The 26,053-nt window shown below is 56.3% G+C and overlaps 1 protein-coding gene across 3 annotated transcripts; it reads left to right on the top strand.

Moving 5' to 3' along the window:
- The first annotated feature begins 1,285 nt into the window (after positions 1-1,285).
- JUP (junction plakoglobin) lies at positions 1,286-24,361 on the top strand. Of its 3 annotated transcripts, none has more exons than XM_032320506.1 (15): positions 1,286-1,410; positions 11,967-12,179; positions 13,751-14,010; positions 14,231-14,469; positions 15,180-15,381; positions 16,196-16,340; positions 16,483-16,586; positions 17,725-18,063; positions 19,233-19,388; positions 19,585-19,704; positions 21,882-22,032; positions 22,143-22,264; positions 22,749-22,788; positions 23,049-23,214; positions 23,514-24,361. In XM_032320506.1, exons 2-14 carry the CDS (start codon positions 11,975-11,977, stop codon positions 23,198-23,200), a joined length of 2,235 nt encoding a protein of 744 aa, XP_032176397.1. In that variant the 5' UTR covers positions 1,286-1,410; positions 11,967-11,974; the 3' UTR covers positions 23,201-23,214; positions 23,514-24,361. The 3 variants fall into 3 exon arrangements, with proteins under 3 accessions (XP_032176397.1, XP_032176398.1, XP_032176399.1); XM_032320507.1 differs by having other exon boundaries at positions 1,287-1,410; positions 11,970-12,179; XM_032320508.1 differs by lacking the exon at positions 1,286-1,410 and adding an exon at positions 1,431-1,494.
- Positions 24,362-26,053: the final 1,692 nt, after the last annotated feature.

The raw sequence follows: 26,053 nt of genomic DNA, 5'->3' as shown, positions 1-26,053 counted from the left end.
ATCCATTTCATTACCAACAGAACAGAAAGACCCTTGTCTTCTTGACTTGCTTGCCTATTGGGAAGTTCTTTCTGATAACTAACCCACGATCTTCCACCACCCAGAGGGCTGCTGCCCCGTTTCTTTTATGCTTGTGTTGATTTCCTTTAGATCTGATGCCTGATTTTCCCCCAAACCCACCACTATTTTCTCTATCTTTGTCCCAAATCATTGCTCTTCTGTCTCTGCCCAGAATTTTTTTTTTCTTTTCTCCCCACCCCTCCCCACTGCTTTAACATTTATGTCTATGCTATTATTCCACCAGGAGAACACGCGTTTGGTGGGCCTTGAAATGAGAAGAAAGGGGTTCCAGTGTAGGATATGCTACTTTGTTGTTTTGTGACTTCTCTGAATTTCAGCTTCCCCATCGTCGAAATGATGCTCATTTTGTTCTTAAATTTTTTTTTTCAGAATTGTGAGAATTAAATAAACCCCTCCCTATCTTTAAATTCTAACTTTTAGCAGTTGTCCTAGTGACTTCAGAAACCTTAATTTTATTCCTGCACCCCCCATGAGACAGAAACAGCTAATATACCCATTTTACAGATGAAGAGAAACGGGATGAAAGATGAGGTAACTGGCTGAGATCATGTAGATACTAAGTGGCAGAACCCAAACCCAGGCCTTCTAATTCGAAATCTCATGAGCAGTCTGTCTTTGGGGGAAAAATCCCAACCCAGAAAAAAAAGCCTATGAAGTGCTATACAAATATGTTATTATCCCTCTGTGGCAAGGGTGAATAAGCCCAAAGAAGCATCATGCCTGACGCTGAGTTGGCTGGCCTGTGAAGGCGTCTGTCCTTTCCCATGGCGCCTCCTGACTCACCTGTTGGACAGGTAGGGGGAAGGGGAGAGTAATGAGTCTCACCTGCTCAGAGCTAGGGTGGGGCAAGACACACCCCGTCCTTCCCATTGGTTCTTTCCTTAGTCTTACTGACAATCCCTTGCCCAATCAGGAGGAAGTAACCTTCTATCTGCCAATAGGTGCGGCGTGAGGATGAAACCTCAAGTTGGAGGCGGTCCCCAGAGCCGACTAGCAGTCCCTGGGGCCAATGGCCAGCGGATAAACAGAGGCGGCGGTGGAAGAGGACTGGGCGCGAGGCTCCGCCCCTCGACGGGACTGCCAGGAGAGGCAGCCAGCCAGTGAACCCTCATCAGCGGGTGGGCGTTTCCCTAGGGGCGGAGCTTCGAGGGGGCGAGAGGCGTGGCTTGGCTGTCAGGTCCCTTCGCCTTTTGTTCGGTTACTGAGTTGCTGCCTTGGCCAGAGTCCGGAGCAGCCGCCGCCCGAGCGCGCCGAGCTCAGTTCGCTGCCCGCGCCGGCTCCCAGCCCGGCCCGACCCCTACACCCAGCCCGGCCAGGCTCCACAAGCAGGTGCGGACGATCGGGGCAGGGATCGCTGGGGCGAGGGAAGGGCGGCGAACGACCGAGAGGTCGATCCCCGCCGTCTCCCGGCAGGTGAGGGAGTGAGCCGCAGAGCGCCACCCTGCACCAGCGGCAGGGGGCGCGCTGGAGCGCTTGGGCGCGGCGAGTCAGGGGGCGCGAGATTCCGGCGGAATGCGCTGGGGGCTGCGAGCGCCGGAGATCCGCGAAGGGCAGGGAGGGATGAGGGCAGGTGCCTCTGGGGTCGCGCCTGACCTGCGGCCGGTGGAGCTCGCCCGACGCGGAGTCCCCGACTCTCGCTCTGACTCTTGCGAGGGAGACTTAGCCTTGCTCCTCGGCGTCCCAGGGCTCACTCTGTAGTCAGGAATGTACAGTTGGGGAAACTTGCTGCCGCTGGTGTCTTTGGGGCCACCCTCACCCCACCTCACGCGTCATCCTCGCTTTCCCTCCCTCTCTACTCCCCCAGGCTTGGGTGGGGCCCTATTGTCTGCGCCCGGCTTGCCCAACCTTGGGGGCCGAGCACACGTTTTCCCAGCGACGCGGGCCCCACCTGCGGAGCAGGTGAGCACTCGGAGTCCAGAGGCCCGGCCCTTCAGCTCCCCGACTCGTCCGTGCAGTACCTGCCGCGCCTCCCTCCGCCCGGGTGGGTGCCGGGCTAGGGCTCTGCCATCGGAGGTGGGATGGAATGACAGGGGAACTGGCGAAGGACCGGGGTTGCGCGGCCAGCTGGTGTCTAACGTCCGTGGCCCGGACTGGGGTCTGAGCGGAGGGGTCGTGGCTGGTTGGAGAATTCCCTGGCCCAGTTTCCAGTAGCTGCTGCTACCAGAGCGTCGACAGGGAACAGGACTACTCTTCTTCACTAACCTCTTATTGTCGAAAAAAATCACCCCAAACAAACTTTCTAGGAGGAAGTATTCACCGCAGATTTCTCTGCGGGTTTTCCTGCCTCCTTGCCCAAGGGTTTTCCCCCTGGCTTAGGCTTAGGGGGTCAGTCTTGGAGCAAAGCTCCCTCCCCCAGCCGGCACGGCTGAGCCAGGGCCAGTGCCTGCGCTCTGACCCAGTCCTCCCTGCCCCCACCTCCATCCTGTTTGCTGGGCTCCTGGGACCAGAGGTGGGGGCAGGGGTGGGGGGCGTGGGCCAAAGGGGAAGCCGCTTCTTCCTTCTCTTCCTGCCTCCGGGGACCACCACACCCCCTCGCTTGAGGCTTGCGCCAGTGGCTTTCTCTCAAGCTTTGCCCCCTCCCCAGGAATGGGGGTGGGGCAGGGCCCGGTCAAACCAACGAGGGTGGGGGGAGCGATTGTTCTGGCCTTTTTTTCCACTCTCCCCCATCCCCCACGTTATATAGCTGGATGGTCTTTGAGGCTGAAAAGTGTGGAGCTTGGGGTTTGGTTGCCATTTGATTTCTGGATTTTGAAGGTACAATTCCTTCTGGAGGCTTTTGCAGTCAGTCTCCCAGCCTCCCCTTCCTGAGAGAGTTGGGTGGGGCGAGTGGGACAGGCATGGGGACAAGGTTTCAGGAGAGAGGCATGAGAGCCCCCCAGTTTACTGAGGGCCCCTTCCCTGGTCAGAGCTGGAGATCCCCAGGCTTTGAGCACTGGTTTTTAAAAATCTGAAGTGTGATCTTTCTGCAGGATTTTGGATGCCACCTTCCTTGGGGAAATGGAAGAGCCAGGCTCTCCCTCAGTCCCGGGGTGAAGGGAGTATTGGAAGGAATCAGGGCTGCTTGGCCTAACTCAGTTGGGAAGACCCTACCACCCCTTTCTAGGTTGTAGTTGGGGGAGTGGGGAGGGTTCAGACCCATCCCCCTGAAGTGCCTTGGGGGAGGGGAAGGAGGAGGAGGGAACCTCATCCTTCTTTAATGGGTAGTGTACCTCTGGGGAGCCAAAAGGTCATGGAATTTGGGCCAAAATAACCTGTTTTCCCTCTTCCATGTGCCAGAGTGGAGGAGGGGATGGCGTTGTAATTACATTGGTTAAATGATAAGTTTAGCTAATCTGGTTTGTGGCTGTGATCAAAAGATAATAGTGAGGAAGTATTACGAGGAGGTTCCTGGTGGCAACTGGTAGGGTTCTCCCGGCTGGAGGTAGGAGGGGAAAAGGTAGGATCCAATGAGTCATTTCTTGCTAGACGAAGCACTAGCTTGGGTGACAGAAACCCTCTCTCCACCTTGCCCCACCCCCATTCCTTCTGGAGCCTTTGTTGGGGCTGCCAGGGCCAAGGCTTCGCGAATGTGTAGGAACAAAGTGTAGAACGATCCCTTCCTGGAGGCTGGAGGGGCAGGTCCCCCTGAGGAGAGGGGCTGCCCGAGAATGAGATGGGGTGATTGACTGTCAGTGGAAGGACTGTGGGGGCCAATCTAAGCACAGTGAAATGGGCGTGGTCTGAGCTGGGTTTGAGTCTCAGCTCTGCCACTCATTACCTGTGTGGCTTCGGGGAGGTCCCTTCATCTCTCTGAGCCTCAGTGACCTCTGAAAAATGGGAGTAATACCCACTGCCCAATAGTATTTGACAAATGGTAATTAAGAATGCTTTACAGGAGGGCTTTACAGATACAAGCCTTCTCTTTGAGCGTTCTCGCTCATTCCTTAGGACAGTCCCTAGAGGCAGGTATAATCGCCCCATTCAGCAGACGAGGAAACTGAAACCCAGGGAAGTGAAGTAAAGTGCCAGAGATTGCAGAGTGAGACCCAAGCAGCTGCCAAGACTAGCCTTTGGGTCCTCTGGTTCCAAGCCCAGAACCCATCTTACCACGTATCAACCCACCACAGCTCTGGGAAGAATGTGCCACCTGTTTGGAGAGCCTCTGCTTGGGACTTTGGGGAGAAGACAATTCTAAATGAACCAGGAAGGTTTGTGTGGGTAGTGAAGGTGGGGGCAGGTTGGTCAGGAGGGGGTGACTCATGTCCTCGCCTCCAGCCCTCTGAAAGCTCCCTGGCTTGGTTTTTAGTTTGGGGGAGGGGGCCATCTCCCCAAGGCCAGGGCCTGTGGCCATGTGTGGAGGAGGCTGGTGGGGGGGAGAGGAGGGCAGGGGTCAAAGCTGCTGCCGCCTCCTGGTTTGTGCTGGGCCAGATCCTGGCTGCTCTGGGCTTGTCCCTGTATAGGAAGTGGGGCTTCCTGCTTTGCTGGGGGTTGGGGCTGGGCCAAGATCAAGGGGAGCCTGGTCTCTGGGGAAAAGGGAGAAATGAGAGATTTAGGACTGGGCCATGGTGCTGTAGGATTGTGCCAGTCAGTATTGCCTGGCTGCTCTGGGGCCAAGAGCTGGCTGTCCTCTTTCTGGAAGCTGGGGTCAGCCAGAGCCTTGGTCCCTGAGCGGGGGTGGTGGTGTCAGACCCGCCTGGCTTTGGCGCCTCTGCCCACTGGGCTCCAGACACCAGAATGGGCCTGGGATATGGAGCCTCTCTCTGTATGGGTGCACACCAGGCACTGAGTCTGTCAGCACTGGGTTTTTGGATCCCTTGAGGTCAAGAGGGGACCCTGGGCATGGAGATTATTGATCCTGGAGAAGAGAAGGCTGAGGGGACTTGATGTGACAGAGAAGGAAAGACCACGATCTCAGTCCTGACTGATGCTATAAAGAGGGTGCCATCACCCCTGGGGACACAAGAGCCACTGGGACTGATGTTCTTTTTTTTTTTTTTTTTTAAGATTTTATTTATTTATTTGACAGAGATCACAGGTAGGCAGAGAGGCAGGCAGAGAGAGAGAGGGGTAAGCAGGCTCCCCACTGAGCAGAGAGCCTGATGCGGGGCTCTGTCCCAGGACCCTGAGATCATGACCTCAGCCAAAGGCAGAGGCCCAACCCACTGAGCCACCCAGGCGCCCCTGGGACTAATGTTCTTAGGGAAAGAATGGTGGCTAGACAGGAGGAAGGACTTCCTGTCTGTCAGAGATGAGATCTTGCATTGCTGAGTAAAAGGGAGAGATGGAAGGTCAGAGGTGACTCTTCTCTGAAGAGGAGGAAGCTGGGCTCTGTCTGCCGGAGCTGGAGGAGCGCCATTGTGGCCCAGGAGAGAGTGCAGGCAGGACTCAGTACCTTTGGTGCCAGTCTGAGGTCTGTTGGGGTCCCTGGGGAAAGTCACAGTCTGGTATCTTCTGAGAGAAGAGAGTCCTGGCAGTAAGAGGGACAGGTATCCTTGAGCTGGCCGGCCCTGTGACCCTCTACAAAGAGAAAGAGAGGTGTGGCTGGGGCAGGTCACCCAGCTTTGTGTCCCTGCAAGTGACGTTTTGAGGCCTCTCTCCTGGGACATGGTTGAATCTGATGAAGGTCTGGGGGCATGGGCTGCCCCAATTTTAGCAACTTCCTTGGCCAGGCCTGAAGAGAAAGTCCTTTGCTCAGCCTCCTGGCACCTCAGCCTTTGGGGGCCCACAGGATAAGAAGCTCAGCTCTCTGTGACCTGCAGAATGTGGGTTCACAGGCCTTGCCTTCTCTCCACTGTAGGGACACTGGGCTGAGGGTCAGGGACAGGCAGAGTTGGGATGGGCTGAGCAATCAGTATGTTTATTTGGGGATGAGGAGGAGGTTGGGCTCTGATTCCTCCTCTCTCTCGATGGAAAAGTAATATCTGATCATTGTAAAAAATAATTGAAAGTTTAGAAAAGTTTACAAGAGAAGAAAAAAAAAACCCATAATCCTACTCCATAATCCCGCCACTAACATTTTTTCCCCTCTCTTTTATTGTTTCTTAGCCTCTGCCTTGATGATCTCATGCCCTGTATACAATAACACAGTTTAACCAAACCTTGATCCAAATCCTAGTTTTCTCCAGCAAATCAGGGAACTCAGGGTTGGTTCTTCCTGTACTTCCTGAGAGAGGGTCAGGCAGATCCTTGCAGAATGAACCCTGGGGGACCACCCCCTAAGGAGGGGATACCAGCTGGGGTCAGGTCTGCCCAGCCCCCTTGGGGACACTGGTGTGTGGGGCCTTACTGACATAAGTCAACCTTTTGTTGTTTCCTGAGGCTGGCTGCAGTGTTTTTCCAGTCTCAGGAGCCCTGGTTTGGGGTGATCCACCGGTTTGGGTTTTTGCCCACAGAGGGTCACCAGCAGAGACTGGAGCTCCAGCTGGAGCCCTCTTCCAGGGGAGCCCGGAGGTTCTTGGGGTCGAGCCACCTGGCCTTGCATTTCCCTCTCCTCCAAGTCCCCTTCATTTTCCCACCCTGATTTGTTTGCTTTGGGAAGGAGCCCAGATGGAAGTAAACAAACAGCAGCTGGGACGGCCTGACCTGAGCCTCCCCCACCCCCATCCAGGCCTGGGCAGCAGCTTGGGCTGTCCTCCAGACCGGAAGTGAGGGTTTTCCTCTGGAAGCATCCAGGAGGATGGGCTCCTCTGTCTTCTCCTGTCCCCAGGGCCCTTGGCCATAGGTGGTGCCCATTTCGGTCTTTGCCTGCTCAGAATCACCATTCTGAAAGGAGAGACTACAGAATCTGTCCAGGAACCTCTAATCTGTGGGGGTGTTTCCTGCTGGAGCCCAGTCTTGACGGGAGAGGCCTATTTGGGAAGCCTCAGCCTGATGGGGGAGACAGGGCTCTAGAGGGAAGCAGTCACGTCTGTCTCTACTTTACTAGGGTCTGTTTCGGTCGGTTCTTGGGACCGCTGGCCAGATCTGAAGTCAGAGACAGACAGGAAGGGTGGGGGCTGGTGACCCTGCTCAGCCCAGCTTCTCTTTGGGGACTGTTATGTGGGGAATGTCCCAGCCTGACTGGCCTGGCCACCCCTGGCTGCAGGAGGCAGCCCACGTGACCGGGAAGAGGGGAGTGAGGAGAGGGCAGTGGGCAGCACTGGGTCGCCTCTCCTGGACCAGACATAACTTCCTCCCCAGCCACACCCCACCCCCAATATTGTATTGTATTGGGCTTAGGGCTGGGAGACAGACACCCTCCCTGGTCCTGGGTCCCCAAAAAGCAGGCTGGCTGCTGGCCACCTTGCCAGGCCTGGCTCTGCTGGGCTCCTCCTTTGCCATGTCTGCGCTCGGCTAGTAGAAGAAAGCTGGCCTGGGCCTTTACTATTGAAAGAGGGCTTCCCTGGTCACAGTCGGTCACGGCTGTGTGAGATCCACCACATGGGGTCTGAAGAAAGGAGTGGCTGGATCATCTCTACTTGGCAGATGGCTTAAGAAAATCAGATGACTTGCCTGAGGGGCATGCAGCCAGTGAGTGGCAGGGCTGGACTGATCCCTTCCTCTGACTCCCAGGTTCTCCTGCTCTGCCCAAAGCCCCTTCCCTCTGTCACGGAGCTGTGATCGGTGTCCACAGGGTGCTGGCCTGAGGAACTTCTGGAGGGCCCTGCCTGCTCTTCAAGCTCCCTCATGCAGTGTGTCTAAGCCTCCTTCCCGCAGGCCTCCCGGGCGGCCCATTCTTGTCCGTGTTTCCAGGTGTTTCATTGAACCTTGGCATCGTGCTGCCCAGCCCAGCCGTGCCCAGCACTGACAGCGGTGCTGGAGGGGGCAGGGGCCTGAGGTAGCTCTGGGGGCAGGGTTTTTGTTTTTTTGTTTTTTTGTTTTTTCTTTTTTAATAATTAATTTATTTTCAGAAAAACAGTATTCATTATTTTTTCACCACACCCAGTGCTCCATGCAATCCGTGCCCTCTATAATACCCACCACCTGGTACCCCAACCTCCCACCCCCCCGCCACTTCAAACCCCTCAGATTATTTTTCAGAGTCCATAGTCTCTCGTGATTCACCTCCCCTTCCAATTTTTTTTTTTAATTTTTAATTTTTTATAAACATATATTTTTATCCCCAGGGGTACAGGTCTGTGAATCACCAGGTTTACACACTTCACAGCACTCACCAAAGCACATACCCTCCCCAATGTCCATAATCCCACCCCCTTCTCCCAAACCCCCTCCCCCCAGCAACCCTCAGTTTGTTTTGTGAGAGTAAGAGTCACTTATGGTTTGTCTCCCTCCCAATCCCATCTTGTTTCATTGATTCTTCTCCTACCCACTTAAGCCCCCATGTTGCATCAGGGTTTTTGTTTTTATTTCGTTTTTTAAAAAGATTTTATTTCTAAGCAATTGCTACACCCAATGTGGGGCTAGACACTACAACGCCGCCAGTATCAAGAGTTCCTGGTCCTCCCACTGAGCCCGCCTGGCACGCCGGGGGTGGTTACTTCCTGACTTCGAATGTCAGGACTGGACCTCCCTGTGCTGGGACCCACTCAGACTTAGGGTGCCCAGGGACAGCCCGCTGGGGTGGCCTTGCTGGGGAGGAAGCAGGAATGGAGCGCAGGGTATATCCAAAGGTCACCTGCACCCTCCCACTCAGTGTGCACCTCCGTGGGGAGGTTCCTTGGTGCCCCTTCTCCAGGGCCCAGGCTTCTCTTCCTATCCCCGGTACTGTTGGCACCGCACCCTGTGCTCTCGGAGCTGACTTCCCAGCCTTTGTGGCCCCAGGCCTGCAGGAGAGAGCAAGCTGCTGAACAAAGGCCCCCCATGCCCTTCGGAAAGGAAGGCTGCCCGCCCCGTGTCTGCCTCTGCCTGGCTCTGCCCGGCGCTGAGTGGCTGGAGCTCAGGAGCAGGGCCCACGCCTGTCTCGCCCACTTCCACCCCAGCTCTGTCCGGGGGCACTGTGGCAGGGCCTGCTCTGGTCCAGGGTGGAGAGGGGCGAGACCAAGCTGGGTGCGGCCCCCTGCACCGTGGGAACTGCCAAAATAGCACTTCTGTTTCTTGGTGAGAGAATTCCCTTGTTTTTCCTGTGAGCCCGTGAGGAGAAAGGTGGGGCGGCCGCACAGTACTGCCTGACGTCTGACTCCTGGCCTTCCTGCTGCAGGAGGAGCTCACTCTGGGATCCATTCCTGGAGAAGCGTTCTGGTGTGTGTGTGTGTGGGGGGGGGGGTCCTCCCTGAACTGTGTGCCGTGTCTCCCCTGGTCCACCCTGAGCCTTCTCTTGTCTGTCCTGGGACGCCTGAGTCTTAGAGATCCCTGTTCCTCTGAGATCAGCTGGGCCATTCTTCCTGTAGATGACACACAGAGGGCAAGGAATCGTCTCAGGACACCAGTAAGCTTGTGGCTGAGCTGGGACCAGGGCCAGGGCCTGGGACTCCAGCTGTGAGCGGTCTGGGCCTCCCCAGCCTCTGTGCCTGCTGGCAAGGGGCTCCACACTTCCCTTGCCCTGGCTGCCCCCTCATACACTGGTGTCTGGCCCCCTCTCCTCCACTGTCAGGAGCCAGGGGAGCAGCCCCCGTGAGTGGGCTGGAGGCCGGTGTGCCGCAAGGAGAACCCTGATCTGAGCAGATCGCTGCCCTGTTCTCAGGGTGGTGTCTCTCTGTCTTTTCAGCTGGAAACTGGGCACCACACATGCCCGCCCAGGTGGCTCTGAGGCTCGCGGGAGATTCATTTGACAGTAAAAGCAGCTGTGTGGCCTCCCCGCCCCCGCCCCGTGGACCCTTTGACCTCTCTGTGGCCTCTGTCTCTCCCTGGGCAGCTGCCAACCATCAGCCCTCAGCTTCTCTTGGCTTCAAGCCTGGATTGGCAGGGATGCTGAGGGGCCTGCTGGGAAAATCCCCCTCCTGTGGCCAGCCTTGACCTCGGTGGTCCCTGTGGCTATGGGGCCGTCAAGAGGAGGAGGTGTGAGCCCTGAAGTTTGGGGTGAGGCCTGCGCCTCTCTGGTTGGGCTGAGAAGCCCCCAGGGCCAGGCAGCGCTTTCCACTGCGGAGGGCTCTTCCTGGCTCCGATGGGGTGTTCTTACTGATCCTGGCTGGAGATTTCCAGTTCGTCTTGAGCAGATCTGAGGACAACCTTGGGGCCCAGCTGTGGGCTCAGCCTTCTACCTGGTATAGTGGCTAGATCTGTGCAGCTTCTAGAGCTTTACCTCCCTTTGGCAGTGCTGGCACGGCCCAGGGCTCCTCCCCGGGGGCGGCTGCTGGTGCCTGGGAAGCAGCTGGATGCAGCTGGTGGCATGGAGCCTGCTCTCTGGGGCGCTCTGGGCCTGCTTCTGTTTATCAGCTCGAAACTCTGAGTCACTTGGGGTGAAGGGAGGAGAGGAAGGAGGTGGTTGGGAGCTGGTTTGGCTCCTGCCTCTGCTTGTTCCAGGTGCGCTCGCAGGCAGGGAAGGAGCCTGTGTTGCCATAAAAGGCAGGGAGGCCTGAGGATCATACATCCTCCCCAAGCCACCCCCCACCAGGGTGGCCCTGGGAGGACAGACCCTGCTGACTTCGTCCTGGGGCGGGGCCAGGCTGAGCCAGCTGAAACGTGCTGGGCCTCACCCGGACCCCCATCAGGAGGGGACAGTAGGTATGAGGGGCTGCGTCGTGTCTACCTTTGTGGGTGGACCGGCCTGGGGTCTGCTGTCTGACGCCACACTGTGTGTGCAAAGGGCACAGACCCGAGTGTCTGTCACGACTCTGCCCTGCCCCAGCTCTGCCATTTCTTTTCTGTGCCCCCTCCCCTGGTGGAGCCTCGGCTCCCTGTCCATAAAGGGGGAGCACATGCTCAGGAGGGTGATGGCATTCGAGAATGCTCTAGTTGGGGGAGAGGGGTAGAGGCCCTCCCTGGAGCATAGCTTCCTGGGCCTCACCTCCCAAGGGCAGGACTCTGGAGGTCAGCTCCTGGGACAGGGATGCCCAGCAGACCAGGAGAGAATTCACTACCCTGGTCCACAGTAGGGCCCAGCAATTCATGAATCTCAGGTGCCCCCAAGTTTCTGCAGGGAGAGGGAGGTGTGCCTGAATAGCAGTGACCCCCACCCCCACCCCAGGCCTCCTCTATCCCTTACCTCTAGTCTGGGTTTTAGGAGGACAGGAGGTGAGAAAACCCCCCTGAAAAAGAGGCGGTGTTGCTACATGGCACAGGCAGGGCCATGGGCATGGCCACGGTCACCAACACTGAGCACCTACGATGTGCCCAGCACTGAGCTGGGTCCTTTACAAATCTGCCCTACGAGAACCTGCAAGGGACGTGGTACCCCATTTTGCAAAGGAGGGTTGGGCTCTACGGAGAGGGGAATTGGCCCAGTAGTGTGTGGCTGATAATGGTCATTGGGGCTTGGAATTCTGGAAAAGGCTCTAGGATCTGGGGTGCTGGAGAGACAGGGATCTCAGGACTTGGGCCTCTGGGATCTCTTGTGATCCCACCCCATCTTCAGGAAAGGTCCTGAAATCCTGGAGTCTCAAGGGAGACTTTGACGGCTCCCAGTGGCCTCCAGGGCACTCCGGAGAAACCCGTCTGACTGCTTCCCTGCCCCACCCAGTTTCCTGCTCAATGCTTGGGGTATAGGTACCTCATCAGAGACTTTCCCAGGGAGCCCCAGTGCACGGGGGTGGGTCTGCGGGACCCCAGAAGCTGCTGGAGGCCCTGTGTATCTTTTGCTCTGGGAGTGTTGGGCGGGCACAGTGAAGTGAGCGAGCTCAGGGCTGGGTTGGGGCCTCTGGCTCTTTGTTGCCCCACTGCCTATGGGGCTCACCCCGCCCTGGGCTGGAGGTTAGAGATCTAAGCCCAGGACTCACCCTTGGACCTGAGGATGGGCTGGAGCTGCGGGCTACACCAGGTCATGGGATGCCTCCCTGGAGCCAGCTGATTTCCTGCCATTCCTGTGTCCCCAGCAGCCGCCATGGAAGTGATGAACCTGATCGAACAACCCATCAAGGTGACTGAGTGGCAGCAGACATACACCTATGACTCTGGCATCCACTCGGGTGCCAACACCTGTGTGCCCTCGGTCAGTAGCAAGGGCATCATGGAAGAGGATGATGCCTGCGGGCGCCAGTACACGCTCAAGAAGACCACCACCTACACCCCGGTGCCCCAGAGCCAAGGTCAGGATCACCGGGGACTCTTGCATGGAAACTATTCCACGGAAATACTTCAGCAGAAAAACAGCCTGGGCCCTGGAGGGAGGGCGCAGCAGAAGGAGACAGACTTGGTTGGGGGGCTCCTGTCTGAGGGAGGAGGCACAGCTACTTTGGGGTTCCCCCATCTGAGAGAGGGTAGATTCCTCTTCCCTGAACCTCTAGTGGGGCGGGGGGAAGTGAAGACCTTTCCTGCCAGTCTGAAGGCATGGTCCTGGCCCTCGAGGCATCCCTACTGCCCTCAGGGGACCCCTGGTCTGTCGGGGAAGATGGTGCTTTTGCTCTAGGAGCCTCAAGTTTGATGGGGAGGTAGGGCTCCCATTGAGGGTAGGAGGAGACCTGCAGGTAGGCTGAGGCTAGGTGGTGGCAAGATGACCCAGCTGCTGGTTCCCGGGCCTGGGGCTTCTGGCTGGGGTGCTGGCCTCTCTGGGGGAGAGGAGTACGTGGGCCCTAGGACCGCTGTCCATGGTTGCCTCCAGGGCCCCGAGGGCCCCGAACATTAAGCTGTGGGTGTTGGGACAGGTGCGGGGTGGGCTGGGCCAGGTGGAGGCCCTGTGGAGCTCAGTCTCAGTGCCCAGGACTCTCCTTCCTGACAGTGCGCGGAGGCCAGCCATTGTGTTAATAGCTCAAAGTACAGCATTCAGGTGGGAAAGCTCTGTGGGTATCTCCTCCTTCCTGAATAATTGGAGGGTGGAATGTCCGCCTCTCTCCGCGGGGCATCTGGACACTTGCCCAGGGCAGGGCTGCCTGGGAAGCTTGGGCACCTACTTATAGGACTCCTGGACTCACCCAGGGGGTGGAACCCAGAGTCTGAGCTGAGAACCCTCCTCGTATTTTCTGAAACCCACACTCCCACCTTTCCCTCTGATCTGTATGATACTGGGTGGCCCTCGGGGCCTCTCTTTGCTTGCCTCTGTAATGGGAGACTTGCCTCTTTTGGAGATGATGAGTAATTAGAATCATGAGATTTCAGGGTTGAAAGGAGACCTAGGTTGTCTCCTGCTACCCCAACCTGATTGTTAAGGAGTCAGGAGTCTGGAGTCAGGCTGAGTTCAGACCCCAGCTTGGGCTCCTAGAATCTCTCTGTGCCTCAGTTTCCCCATGTGTAAAATGGAGCTGATAATACTACTTATCTCGTAGGGTTATTAGGAGATAAATGAGAAAATATAAGAAAAACTTTTAATTCACTGATAAGCACATAGTGAATACTCAAAAGATGTTAAATATTCCTGTGAATAGTAACATTCACGAACAGGTTCGTAGTGATGTAATGATCCCTTTTTTTCAGAGGGATTTATAACTAGTATGTAATTCCCCTAAGAATTCTCTATGATGGGCAGACCAGGTGGCGCCCCATTTTACGGCTGACTTAACCGCCCCGGTTAGTGGCAGAACCGTGTGAGGGGTGTAACTGGGGCCTTGGTCGGGGTCAGTCCCAAGGACACAGGTGGTCTGTCTACAAGGCATGCCCTGCTCCCCAGTGTCCCCCCACAATGCACCTTGTATGGCTCAGTCCCTGCCCATGACTCAACCCCCAGGTGATCTGGAGTACCAGATGTCCACGACGGCCAGAGCCAAGCGAGTGCGGGAGGCCATGTGTCCTGGTGTGACAGGGGAAGACAGCTCGCTGCTGCTGGCCACCCAGGTGGATGGCCAGAGCACTAACCTGCAGCGGCTGGCCGAGCCATCCCAGCTGCTCAAGTCAGCCATTGTACATCTCATCAACTACCAGGACGATGCCGAGCTGGCCACCCGGGCCCTGCCTGAACTCACCAAACTACTCAACGATGAGGACCCGGTCCGTGAGGGGCCTGGCTGGGGCGGGGGCGGGACAGAGAGCGGAGAGGACAGGGGTCTGCAGGGAATGGCCTTACCACGGGCCCCATCAGCAGGGAGGGGAGAGTCTGAGCTGGGTCATTCTGAACTTTGTGGAGGGGGCCACTGGGCCTCTCCATCTCTCTGTGACAGCTGGCCCAGCCCATCTGCTCACTTTTTCCCATCCCTCCCCTCCCGCTCAGGTGGTAGTGACCAAGGCAGCCATGATTGTGAACCAGCTATCCAAGAAAGAGGCGTCTCGGCGGGCGCTGATGGGCTCACCCCAGCTGGTGGCAGCCGTGGTACGCACCATGCAGAACACCAGTGACCTGGACACGGCCCGCTGCACCACCAGCATCCTGCACAACCTCTCCCACCACCGTGAGGGGCTGCTCGCCATCTTCAAGTCAGGCGGCATCCCTGCTCTGGTCCGCATGCTCAGGTACCCACCCCTACCTACTGTGGGATCCCAGGGCCTCCCTTCCCTTGGGCTTCCATACAACATTTATTGAGGACCTACTGTGTGCCAGGTGCAACTCCATGCCCAGTCCTGGAGCTCAGCTCCTCACAGCCAAGCAGAGAAGACTGGCACGTAAGGAACGAGCACGTTAATTCCCAGGATATGGTATAGGTTCGAGAGCGGTCTGCCCAACACTGCTCAAGAGCTCTGACCAGCTGTGCACACTAACAGCAGGGTGTTGACAGATGAGCAGGGTTTGGCCCTTGTCAACGAAAGGAAGAGGATCCAGGGCAGAGGGAACAGCAGAGAGTGTTCTTTGCCTTTCATATTTTTCCCAACCTTGCAAGGTCCCTTGGTCTTCCTCCTTATGTCCATTACAGGCTGTGAGTTCCTTGAGATTGGAGATACTCTGACCCCCTCCCTCCCGGGACCTCTGTAGCACATGGCCTCCCATATGGTAGTAGACCTACTGTGCGCCCAACCCTGGGCTATGAGCCCAGGAGGAGGAGTCATGGTCCCAGAGGGGAGATCGCTAAGAGTGGGGCGGGGCTCAAGGGAGGATGAGATTTTTAAGTCAAGGGCTATTTCCACAGGGGTGTTGGTATGGGGAAGGCTTCGTCGGGGAGGTAGCCCACATTCATACCAAGCCCCTTGGGACCCGACTCACGTTAACCCCTTGCCCATCATCCCAGCTCCCCCGTGGAGTCGGTCCTGTTCTACGCCATCACCACGCTGCACAACCTGCTGCTGTACCAGGAGGGCGCCAAGATGGCCGTGCGTCTGGCCGACGGGCTGCAGAAGATGGTGCCCCTGCTCAACAAGAACAACCCCAAGTTCCTGGCCATCACCACGGACTGCCTGCAGCTGCTGGCTTACGGCAACCAGGAGAGCAAGGTGCGCTGAGCCCCGCCCCTAGCCTCGCCCCTAGCCCCGCCTTACAGCCCCCCAGGGCACCGTGCAGGGCACCCAGCAGCAACTTCTGGCCCTGAGTCCTTACCCTTTTCCGGTTAAATATGAGTATACACAGCTGGACATCTTTCATCGTAGAACTGAATATTTTGAGGATAAGGAAAAGGAAAAAAAGTCACTGTCCTCACGCAACCACCGCTATCTCCATCTGCTTCCCGGAAGGCCATCTCGTGGGGTCATTTGTACGCGGTTGTAGCCATGGCAAATGTACAACGTTGCATCTGTTTTCTGCGTATTTTTAATCCCCCCCCCCCATCCTTAAAATCACCCTCTGTTGTGGCAAATAGCTTTTCATGAAGTGGGGCCCCCAGACCACCTTCTTAGGGAGGGCATTTAGATTGCTCTGGCTTTTCTGCCTTTATGAACAGTGCTGTAATGAACAGCTTTGGGCACATGGCTTTTCCCAAAGAGTGGACAATTTTTTCATCAGGGAGGCTGCGGGTTTTTAATATTTGTGGGCTTTTACCCAGATTGCCAAACACCTTCCGGAAGGATTGTATTAGTTCCAGCGGTGGTGGTGGTGGTGGTGGTGTCTGTTAATACAGTTTGACTTTATCCTTGTCAGCATTGTGTATTACCCTTTTTTCAATTTTTGGCGTTTTTAGTAATCACAGAAGCGATTCCGGTTTTCGCCAAAGTTCAGTAGTGACAGCTTTGTCACACCCTCTCCTTTCCTTTCCTTGTTTCTTGTCCTGTTTCCTGTTTGTCTCCCACTCACTTTCCACTGTCTCCCCCTAAGCTCATCATCCTGGCCAACGGAGGACCCCAGGCCCTCGTGCAGATCATGCGTAACTACAGTTACGAGAAGCTGCTCTGGACCACCAGCCGTGTGCTCAAGGTGCTCTCCGTGTGTCCCAGCAATAAGCCTGCCATTGTGGAGGCTGGTGAGTGTGGCCTGCGAGGGTGGCCCGTGTGGCCAGGAGGGCCGGGATAGCGGTGGGGGGCGGAGGGGAACGACTTGTGCAGCAGTCAGTCTTGGTGAGCCGTGCTCCCTGTGACTGACGTGCTCCCTGTCCCTTGCCCCAGGTGGGATGCAGGCCTTGGGCAAACACCTGACAAGCAACAGCCCCCGCCTCGTGCAGAACTGCCTCTGGACCCTGCGCAACCTCTCGGATGTGGCCACCAAACAGGTGGGGGGAGGGGCGTTTGGGCCCGGGTCCACCTCCCCAGCCAGCTCATCCTCCCCTCTTGCCGCGCACAGGCTCCTGTCTGGAACTCTGCCCTTAGGAGCCGTGGGGAGCCTGAGGCCCAAAATCTTATGTGTTGTGGCTGAAGCTGGAAACACCCTGAAATCCTCATCCCTTTAGCTTCAGGCTCTAGGGGCTGATGTTCCTAAGCTGAATTCAGGTGGTCCCAGTAAACCAGTTTCGACCTAGACCCTGCAAGGAGCAGCAGTGATACACCAGGAGACGTGGGGGCTCTGGTGGCTAAACACACAGTTTAAGGAAAAACGTGGTATTAGAACAAGACTGCTGATCCCTCCTTCCAGCCCGACTGCCATTCCGAAGAGGCCCCAAACCCCCATCAACAGGCAGTTTATTCAGCCCCGGCCACATGCTGGGATTGGCTGGGCACTTGCGGACCTTGGCTTGCTCACCCCTTTCAACAGCTAGAGGTGGGCTAGGGGACCCAGGTGATCAGGTGAAGAAACAGGGGCCCAGGGAATTATGTAATGGCCCTCAGTCACAGCTGGTAAATGGCAGAGCTGGGACTCAGCGGTGTCATCCCGGAGCCTGGAGTCTTCCTCTTCTACCACAAGGCCCCTGGGGCTCCCTGTGGGAGGAGTGAGGCTTCTGGGTCAGTGATGGTCCCCGAAACTGGATTTGGCCTGGGGACCCCCGAGGGGGCCAGCACGAAGGCCCAGAAAGATGAGAGGCTGGGAAGAGCAGGCCAGCTGGGCCCCTGAAGCATGTGGCCACCTCTGTACTTTCCTCCTGGCCCTGCATGGGTTTGAGGACACAGAGGGGCAGAGGCACTTAGAGACAGGCCAGGGTTCATAGCTGGCCTGCCGGCTGTGGCTTTGTGGGGGAGCCCCTCGGCTGCTCTGAGCAGCAGTGGCCTGGGGGGGCGAGTACCCCCTTCTCCTGGGGTGTCCTCAGCAGTGGCACAGGATGAAGTCTCCGGGGCACGGGTCAGGGCCCATTGACTGTTGGCTGAGTGGGCTTTAGACCCTGTCAGGCCATCTCGCTCCCGTGGGACGGATGTGAGGAGAACTTGTGGGAGTGCAACATCTCCCTCCCTCTCCGCTGTCTTCCCAACAACCCACAGGAGGGCCTGGAAAGTGTGCTGAAGATTCTCGTGAACCAGCTGAGCGTGGACGACGTCAACGTCCTCACCTGCGCCACGGGCACTCTGTCCAACCTGACGTGCAACAACAGCAAGAATAAGACGCTGGTGACCCAGAACAGCGGTGTGGAGGCCCTCATCCATGCCATCCTGCGTGCGGGCGACAAGGACGACATCACGGAGCCTGCCGTCTGCGCCCTGCGCCACCTCACCAGCCGCCACCCCGAGGCCGAGATGGCCCAGAACTCCGTGCGCCTCAACTACGGCATCCCGGCCATCGTCAAGCTGCTCAACCAGCCCAACCAGTGGCCGTTGGTGAAGGTGCCGTGGGGGGCTGCAGTGGGGGCTGGGCGAGGGGAAGGAGCTCTCTGTGGGCAGGCTTAGGTGCTGGATGGGTCCAGGCAAGGCTGCTGTGACAGAGAGGCCCTGAGTCTGTAGGCTGGGGTGGGCTCGAGATGCTGCATTTCTAACAGGTTCCCGGGGGTGTGGCTGGTTCGTGGAACACATCACTTCCACTCACGCTTTAGGTCTTTTTTTTTTTTTTTTTTTAAAGATTTTATTTATTTATTTGACAGACAGAAATCACAAGTAGGCAGAGAGGAAAGCAGAGAGAGAGAGGAGGAAGCAGGCTCCCCGCTGAGCAGAGAGCCCGATGTGGGACTCGATCCCAGGACCCTGAGATCATGACCTGAGCCGAAGGCAGCGGCTTAACCCACTGAGCCACCCAGGCACCCAAAATTTTAGACAGTCTGACAGGACAAATAAGAATGCGTCTAAGGAGTTATACATTGAATTTTTAACAATCCATAGTGAGGGGAAAAAAAAAAACATTTCATCTCTCCCTGGGGTGGGTCCCTACTGCAAGCCGGAGGTAAGGGGAGCGTTTGACCTAACTGCTCACTGACAGGTGACCGTGGCAGGCCATCTATCTTGTGCTCACATCCTCATCTCTCACGACTTTTTGTCACTACCCTCCTGGCTGCTTTTTTCGAGGGTCAGATGAGATGAGGGACTCTGGGAGGCCAGAGTGGTCCCTGGGAGATGGGATGCCCCAGGGAAGAGGCTTCTTTCCAGAGCTGCCTTGCTGGGGATTGACTGCAGTGTGCATATCACTAAAGCAGGAAGCTTTGGGGTCAGCCATAGCAAAGACTCCCTGATAATCATGGTTTGGGACTTACCAGAAAAGCAGGTGTCTGGGAGAAGGGAAGCTGTTGAGAGAAGGGACAAGGGTGAGGATCAAGGCATGGGGCTGGTAGAATGTTCTGGAATAGGGTATCATTTTAGCTGGGGCTATTAGATGTGAAAACCCACAAATCCAGTGGAATAAGGGACATGGGCTGGGAGTGGTCTCATGGTCTGGAGATCTTGCAGCATGTCTGTGTCTGGCCTGGGGCACAGAGAGATGACAAGGGAAGGGGGAGATGATGCTGGAAAGTTGGGATTCTCCAGATGCCCAAGAAATGTCCCTATCATTGTCATTGTTCTTTCAGGCGACCATCGGCCTGATCAGGAATCTGGCTCTGTGCCCAGCAAACCATGCACCGCTGCAGGAGGCAGCGGTTATCCCCCGCCTTGTCCAGCTGCTGGTCAAGGCTCACCAGGATGCCCAGCGCCATGTGGCTGCAGGCACACAGCAGCCCTACACGGTGAGCCAGCCTTCTGTGGGAGTCGGGTTGTCCTGTTGGTGAATGTAAGTGTGCGCGTGTGTGTGTAAGCGGGGAGGCAAGTTGTCACTGAGGTGATCTCCAGGGATCTGTGAGGTTTGTTGGATTGTCATGGTGGGGGCGTGTAGCCGGTCCAAGGACCATCGGTTTCCACGTCCCAGTGACTCCTCTTGCGCAGGACGGTGTGAGGATGGAGGAGATTGTGGAGGGCTGCACTGGAGCCCTGCACATCCTCGCCCGGGATCCCATGAACCGCATGGAGATCTTCCGACTCAACACCATCCCCCTGTTTGTACAGGTGAGTCTGGGGCAAGTGGACAGGAGAGGACCCTCCAACCCCTGCTCACCCCCTTGACAGAAAGGGGGAACTCAGCAGCCATGGGTTTGGTGGGTCTGGGCCAGGCAGCAAGAGGTCTTTGGAGGAGTGTGGAAAAAGTGGCCACACCAGGAGTGAGTGCTTAGCATACCCTGCATGGAGGCTTTCCAGGCTCAAAACCAAGGGAAGAGGGACGCCTGGGTGGCTCAGTTGGTTAAATGTCTGGCTTTGGCTTAGGTCATGATCCTGGGGTCCTGGAATCAAGCATCGTGGAGCCTGCTTTTCCTTCTCCCGTTTGTGTGCTTTCTCTGTCTTTCTCAAATAAATAAAGTCTTAAAATAAATTAAAAAAAAAAAAGCAAGAAATAGATCACAAACAAGAAAAATTACCTCCAGATTCGACCACATAAACATTAAAATCATCTGTATGTGAGGGGCGCCTGGGTGGCTCAGTGGGTTAAGGCCTCTGCCTTTGGCTCAGGTCATGGTCCCAGGGTCCTGGGATCGAGCCCCACATCGGGCTTTCTGCTTGGCGGGGAGCCTGCTTCCCCCTCTCTCCCTGCCTGCCTCTCTGCCTACTTGTGATCTTTGTCTCTCAAATAAATAAGTAAAATCTTAAAAAAAAAATCATCTGTATGTCAGAAATAGCCTAAAGAGCATGAAAAAGTCAGTAGCACACTTGGAAAATGTTTACAAGTGTCACAATAGGCAAGAGTTTAATATCTTTTATATAAGAAAGCTCCCTAAGACAGGACCCCAGTGGTTAGACGGGCAGAGGCAGAAGCAATCCCCAGGTCCCTCATAACAAGCAGTGCTCAACCCCAGGAGTTGAGAGGCAGGAAGCTGATGCTCCCAGTGAGATTCCATTTTCCACTATCAAACTGGGGTGGGAGGAAAGGGAGTGCCCTGGGCTTCGCCCTGGGCTGGCGAAAATTTGATGAAATAGACAGCCCCAGGCCCGCCAGGGAGAAGAGAAGATGGCCAACCCTCCCCAGAAGGCAGTTCTGCCATCTGCATGGAGAACCTTGGAGGTACTCATGTCTGGGGCTCCTGGGTGGCTCAGTTGGTCAAGCCTCTGACACTTGATTTCAGCTCAGGTCATGATCTCAGGGTTCTGGGATCGAGTCCCTCACCTGGGATTTTCTTGTGAAATCATTTTAACGTTATTTAAAATGTGGCAGAAATGTATACCTACAGCCAGCAAGCACAGTATGCGACTTATAATAATTGAAAACAAAATGAATGGCCAATGATAAGGGAATGGTTAAAAAAGAATGATTCATTTTATCATATGGCTATATACAATGAGGTTGAAGAATTTTTTGCTTTTGGAATTTTTTCTCTTTTTAATTACTAGAGTTCAGAGTAAGGGATGCCGTCGGTGCCTAAGCCACCCAAGGCACCCCAAAATAAAATCTTTAAAAAGAAAATGCTTAAAAAAAAAAAGCAGAATCAAAATTTATATATATAGGGCCACCTGGGTGGTTAAGTCATTAAGCATCTGCCTTTGGCTTAGGTCGTGATCTCAGGGTCCTGGGATCGAGCCCTGCATCGGGCTCCCTGCTCAGTGGGTAGGCTGCTTCTCCTACTCCTATTCCCCCTGCTTATGTTCCCTCTCTAGCTGTCTCTCCCCTTTGTCAAATAAATAAAATCTTAAAAGAAAAAAAGAAAAAATATATATATATATAAATAAAACAGGATTATGGTTAAAAAAAAAAACTGATCAGTGTATTACATCAGTGTATTAACAGAGGGTGGGGAATTATGGCTGATTTTCTTTCCTGTTTCTTTATACTTTTCTTAGACTTTTCGACACCTTCTAGTAGGAGCTTGTGTTAAATCCAGAAAAAGGGGGGGTGCACCTGGGTGGCTCAGTCAGTTAAGCCTCTGCCTTCGGCTCAGGTCATGATCCCAGGGTCCTGGGATTGAGCCCCGCCTTGGGCTCCCTGCTCAGTGGGAAGCCTGCTTCTCCCTCCCACTCCCACTGCTTGTGTTCCCTCTCTCACTGTGTCTTACTCTGTCAAATAAATAAATAAAATCTTGAAAAAAAAAATCCAGAAAAGAAAGGCGGAGATGGACAGGGTTGGGAGACTGGCTGCCCACCCACCTAACACCTCACCCACCTGCACCCCTTCCCCACCCCATGCTCCCTCTCCCCAGCTCCTGTACTCATCAGTGGAGAACATCCAGCGTGTGGCCGCTGGGGTCCTGTGTGAACTAGCCCAGGACAAGGAAGCAGCTGACGCCATTGATGCTGAGGGGGCCTCGGCTCCACTCATGGAGCTTCTGCACTCCCGCAATGAGGGCACTGGTGAGGGGCGTGCTCTGGGTGAGGGGGTGGCAGAGGAGGGCTGGGTCTTGGTCCTCCAGCCAGGGTGGAGGCAGGCGCCTGAACTGGTTTTTCCTTTCCTCTCTGCTCAGCCACCTACGCTGCTGCTGTCCTGTTCCGCATCTCCGAGGACAAGAACCCAGATTACCGTAAGCGTGTGTCTGTAGAGCTCACCAACTCCCTCTTCAAGCATGACCCAGCTGCCTGGGAGGCTGTGAGTATCGTGGGCTGGGCTGCAACATATGGTTGTGCAAGTCGCACACTGCTCAAGGACAGCAATTTTAAGGGGGCTCCTACTACACTATCAACTTCATAGATTTTTATTTTATAATTACGGATCTCTGATGACAATTTCTAGCAGATGGGAGTAGTAGGGCAAACTATCTGTTTCTGAGGGGTGGGTGAGCCCCTGGTACCTGTTCTCATGTTGTCCCATGCGCTGCTGTCCCCAGGGCTGTTGTAGTTCTGTGGGTTTCCCCAAGCATGAATGGTGGGCCCTTCCACCCTAGGAGGGGATGCCCTAGGAGAGGAGTCCCTTGGGGCACTGTGTAACCCTGTTTCATCTTCTCTTCTTCTGATGGGTCTTTGCTTTTCCCTGGCCCCTTTTCTAGCACCGTCTCTAGCTGCCCACGCCCCAGTCCAGAGCCTATATTGTCCACCCTTCTCCCCTCCCCCAATGTTTCTCTCTCTTTCCTTAGGCCCAGAGCATGATCCCCATCAACGAACCCTATGCAGATGGTAAGTGTGTGCAGAGTTCCTCGGGGACCACCGGGAGCCTGAGGTGTGGGTTCTCTGTGGATGTGAGCAACAAGAGGCTCTATGTCTCCAAGGCTGAAGGATCCGAGGCAGCTTCTCTGTGTAGTGTCCACACACACTCCTCTCTAGGCCCCCTGATACGGGAGGTTGGAGAGGGGTCAGGCTCCCTGGAGATGGACTGAGGGCTGTCCAGCAGGGTGGTCTATAGACCGCAGAAGGTGCCCTTGCCTTCTCTTCCCCAGACATGGATGCCACCTACCGCCCCATGTACTCAAGCGACGTGCCCCTGGACCCCCTGGATATGCACATGGAGATAGACCCGGACTATCCCATTGACACCTACAGCGACGGCCTGAGGCCCCCCTACCCCGCGGGGGACCACGTGCTGGCCTAGCGGGCCCTACTCCGGTATGGCGCCTTCCTGCTTCGCAGCCCTCCCTCATGCCCGTGGGCTGTCGAGACACGCTTTTCCTGCCCTCTAGAACCTTCTCACAGAGGCTTGTCATGTTTCCTCTGAAACCCTGGCTCTTTTTGGCAGGGATCGAGTGTGGGGCCTTTTGCTTTTGAGCTTCCCCCAAGGAAGGGCTGTGCCTTGGCCTGCCTTGGTCCCTCATCCCTCCTGTGGGTAGTGGCTGGGTGACAAGATCCTAGGGGCCGCAGGCCTGCCCTGACCCCTCTGTGTCTGCCCCCCCCCCCCCCACCCGCAGGTGCGATTCCTCATCTGAGAGGCTCTCTGTGCAGGCAAAGGGGCGGACAGAAAAGTGCCTGAGCCCCGGGAGCAGGGCCGCGACTTCTCGCCGAACCCCACGCCTCCAGAGGTCCTCTGTAGGGTCTTTCTTGGGATGGTGATCTGCTCCTGCTTTTCTGTCTTGGGCTGTGGGTCTAGGGCCCAACACCCCCTCCCCACCTCTGTGGCCCTGGCACTAAAGCTTTAGACTCAATCACCCACGCTCTTCCCTCCCCCAGTGGTCACCCCCACCCCCAGCCACACCCCGGGTAGCCTGACTCCAGCAGGGCCTGGCCGCACAGTGCTTTGGTTCCTTCTTTGGGCCTGACTGTCTCACCGAACTCCCAACCTACCAGCTGTTCCTGATCCCCTGGGGTGTCCAGGACCCAGGTTCAAGGCCCAAAGCCCAGAATCCAAAGCTTGTTCGGAAAAGTTCAGGGACGGACCACAGAGATGGGACAGAGATGCAGAGAGTGAGTCCCCCCACTCCGGGGCCCTGCTGCACCTCTCTCCAGGACGCTTAGCTGGCTTCAGCCCCTTCCTGGCCCCTTCCCGGGAGCCCTGGGGGTGTTTCCCTCACGCCCCTTCCCACCCACAGCTGCCCTAGCTGACTCCTGAGAAGTGCTCTTGGCTGACCCCTCTGGTGTGCGGTGGGGGGGCTTTCTCTTCCCCTTCCTGTTTCAAACCCACCACCACCTCCCGCACATGGGTGTGGGGGGCTGGGGGAGGTCCCAGCAGAGAGTTTTATTATTCTCGCTTTATGTTTTTGGTTATTGGTTTTTTTGTATAGACCAAAGCAAAGAAAATAAAACTAACACACAGATCTAATGGAGGCTGTACGGGGGGGGGGGGGGCGCGGGGGGTTGGTAGGGGTGGGATAGGGATTTGGGGGCTGCCCGAGCAGCCTGGTGCCTCCGTGCCTGGGCCCCACGTGCACTCCTGGCTACCTGTGTGCAGCAGAGACACAGAGAGGGGAGTCAAGGAGAAAGAGTGGTTAAGGATCTGGAGTAGCTTTAATTCAATTCCCACACACTCAAGAGGCCTCCAGCTTGGCACCTTGGAACTTTAGGCGGTGGGAGGGCTGAAGAGATGGCTGGGCATGAGTCCCCCCTTCAGGGACACCAGGTCTGGTGTGTCTGTCCAAGGGGTGATCTCCTGGCTGGCCTCAGCCTCCAGTCCTGCCCCGCCCAGCCTTCGCATACATGTGCTGGATTTCTCTTGGGTGGAACTTTCCCTGTGGCCTATGGCTTGGCATCCAGGCCCCTTTGTGGTCTGGGGTGGGCCACCCCAGCCCCTGCCCCTCCCTTCTATCTGTCCCCTCAGCCAGCATCCTCCTTGCCGGCTCTTGCCTCCTGATCTTTGTGCAGGATGCCTTCCCCCTGCTAGACCTCCCTCTGGGAACACTCCTCCGTGACCTCCCACTGCTCCCAGCCAGGCCAAGCTGGTGGCCCTTCTCTGGTCTGTAATTTCCCCCAACCCCGTTGTCGTGACTGCCTGCTGATGTGACGGTTCCCCCATGCACATCTCCCATCCCCCTTCCCAGGGAGGGCCAGCTGCAAGGCATCCACCAAGCCTGAGGACCTGGGGCACCTGTGGGCCCACCACTGTGTCATTTCCTCACCTGCCTAAGGTCAGGCTGTGCAGGGAGGCCATGGCTGCGTCCGCACAGGACTCCTGGCACTGGCACGGGTGGGTGGGGACAAGTGCACGGAGCCCAGTGGAGAGGCAGGTAAGGGGTGCTAGGTGCTCAGCCAAACTCTGCCAAGGAGAGGGGACAGGACAGAGTTCTCAGAATCACAAGGATTTTCAACAAAGCCCTTCCTCTGCACTCTGTGTTCAGGGGATCTTATGCTTTGGCTGCTGTATCAGAATGCCAAAGGCTGGGGGCTTGAACGTCAGGCATTTATTTCTCACAGTCCTGGGGGCTAGAAGCCCAAGGTCAAGGTCCCAGCAGAATCCACACCTGGCGAAAGCCGGCTCCTTGGCTTGGAGACCGCCACCTCCTCACTGCGTTCTCCTCGGTGCAAGCTCAGTGAGAGGGATTGCTCCTCCTTAGAAGGGCACCACTTCCTTCCCGGGGCCCCAGCTTCCTAGCCTCATCTAAACCTAATTACATCCCAAGTGATCCACCTCTAAATATCGCTTTGGGGCCTAGGACTTCAACATATGAATTTGGGGGGACATTCAGGGCATGATGGGGCCCTGGCAAGATCCACACAACGTGGGTCATTTGAGAATTCGGTGAAGGGACAGTTCACAGAGACCTAGGCAGGGGGAGGAACAAACAAGGGAGAAGGCAGCATCCTGGGCTAACTACAGTGGCCTCGGGCCAGAAGACAGGGAGTGCTCCTTGGGGATGGACCCCTGGAGGAGGTGCTCTCTTCCCACCAGTGATCTTTGTTGGCCAAACCCAAGCAGAAACCAGAGAACCCATCCATGTACATCATTGCTGCCCTGAGCAGGGTGGAGAGAGGTACAGGAGCCAAGGAAGGTTAAGCTGACCTACCCCACGCTTTCCAG

This window comes from Mustela erminea, chromosome 18, assembly GCF_009829155.1.
Source record: "Mustela erminea isolate mMusErm1 chromosome 18, mMusErm1.Pri, whole genome shotgun sequence".
In the NCBI taxonomy this organism is placed as follows: Eukaryota; Metazoa; Chordata; class Mammalia; order Carnivora; family Mustelidae; genus Mustela; species Mustela erminea.
This window is presented reverse-complemented; position numbering and strand designations above follow the sequence as displayed.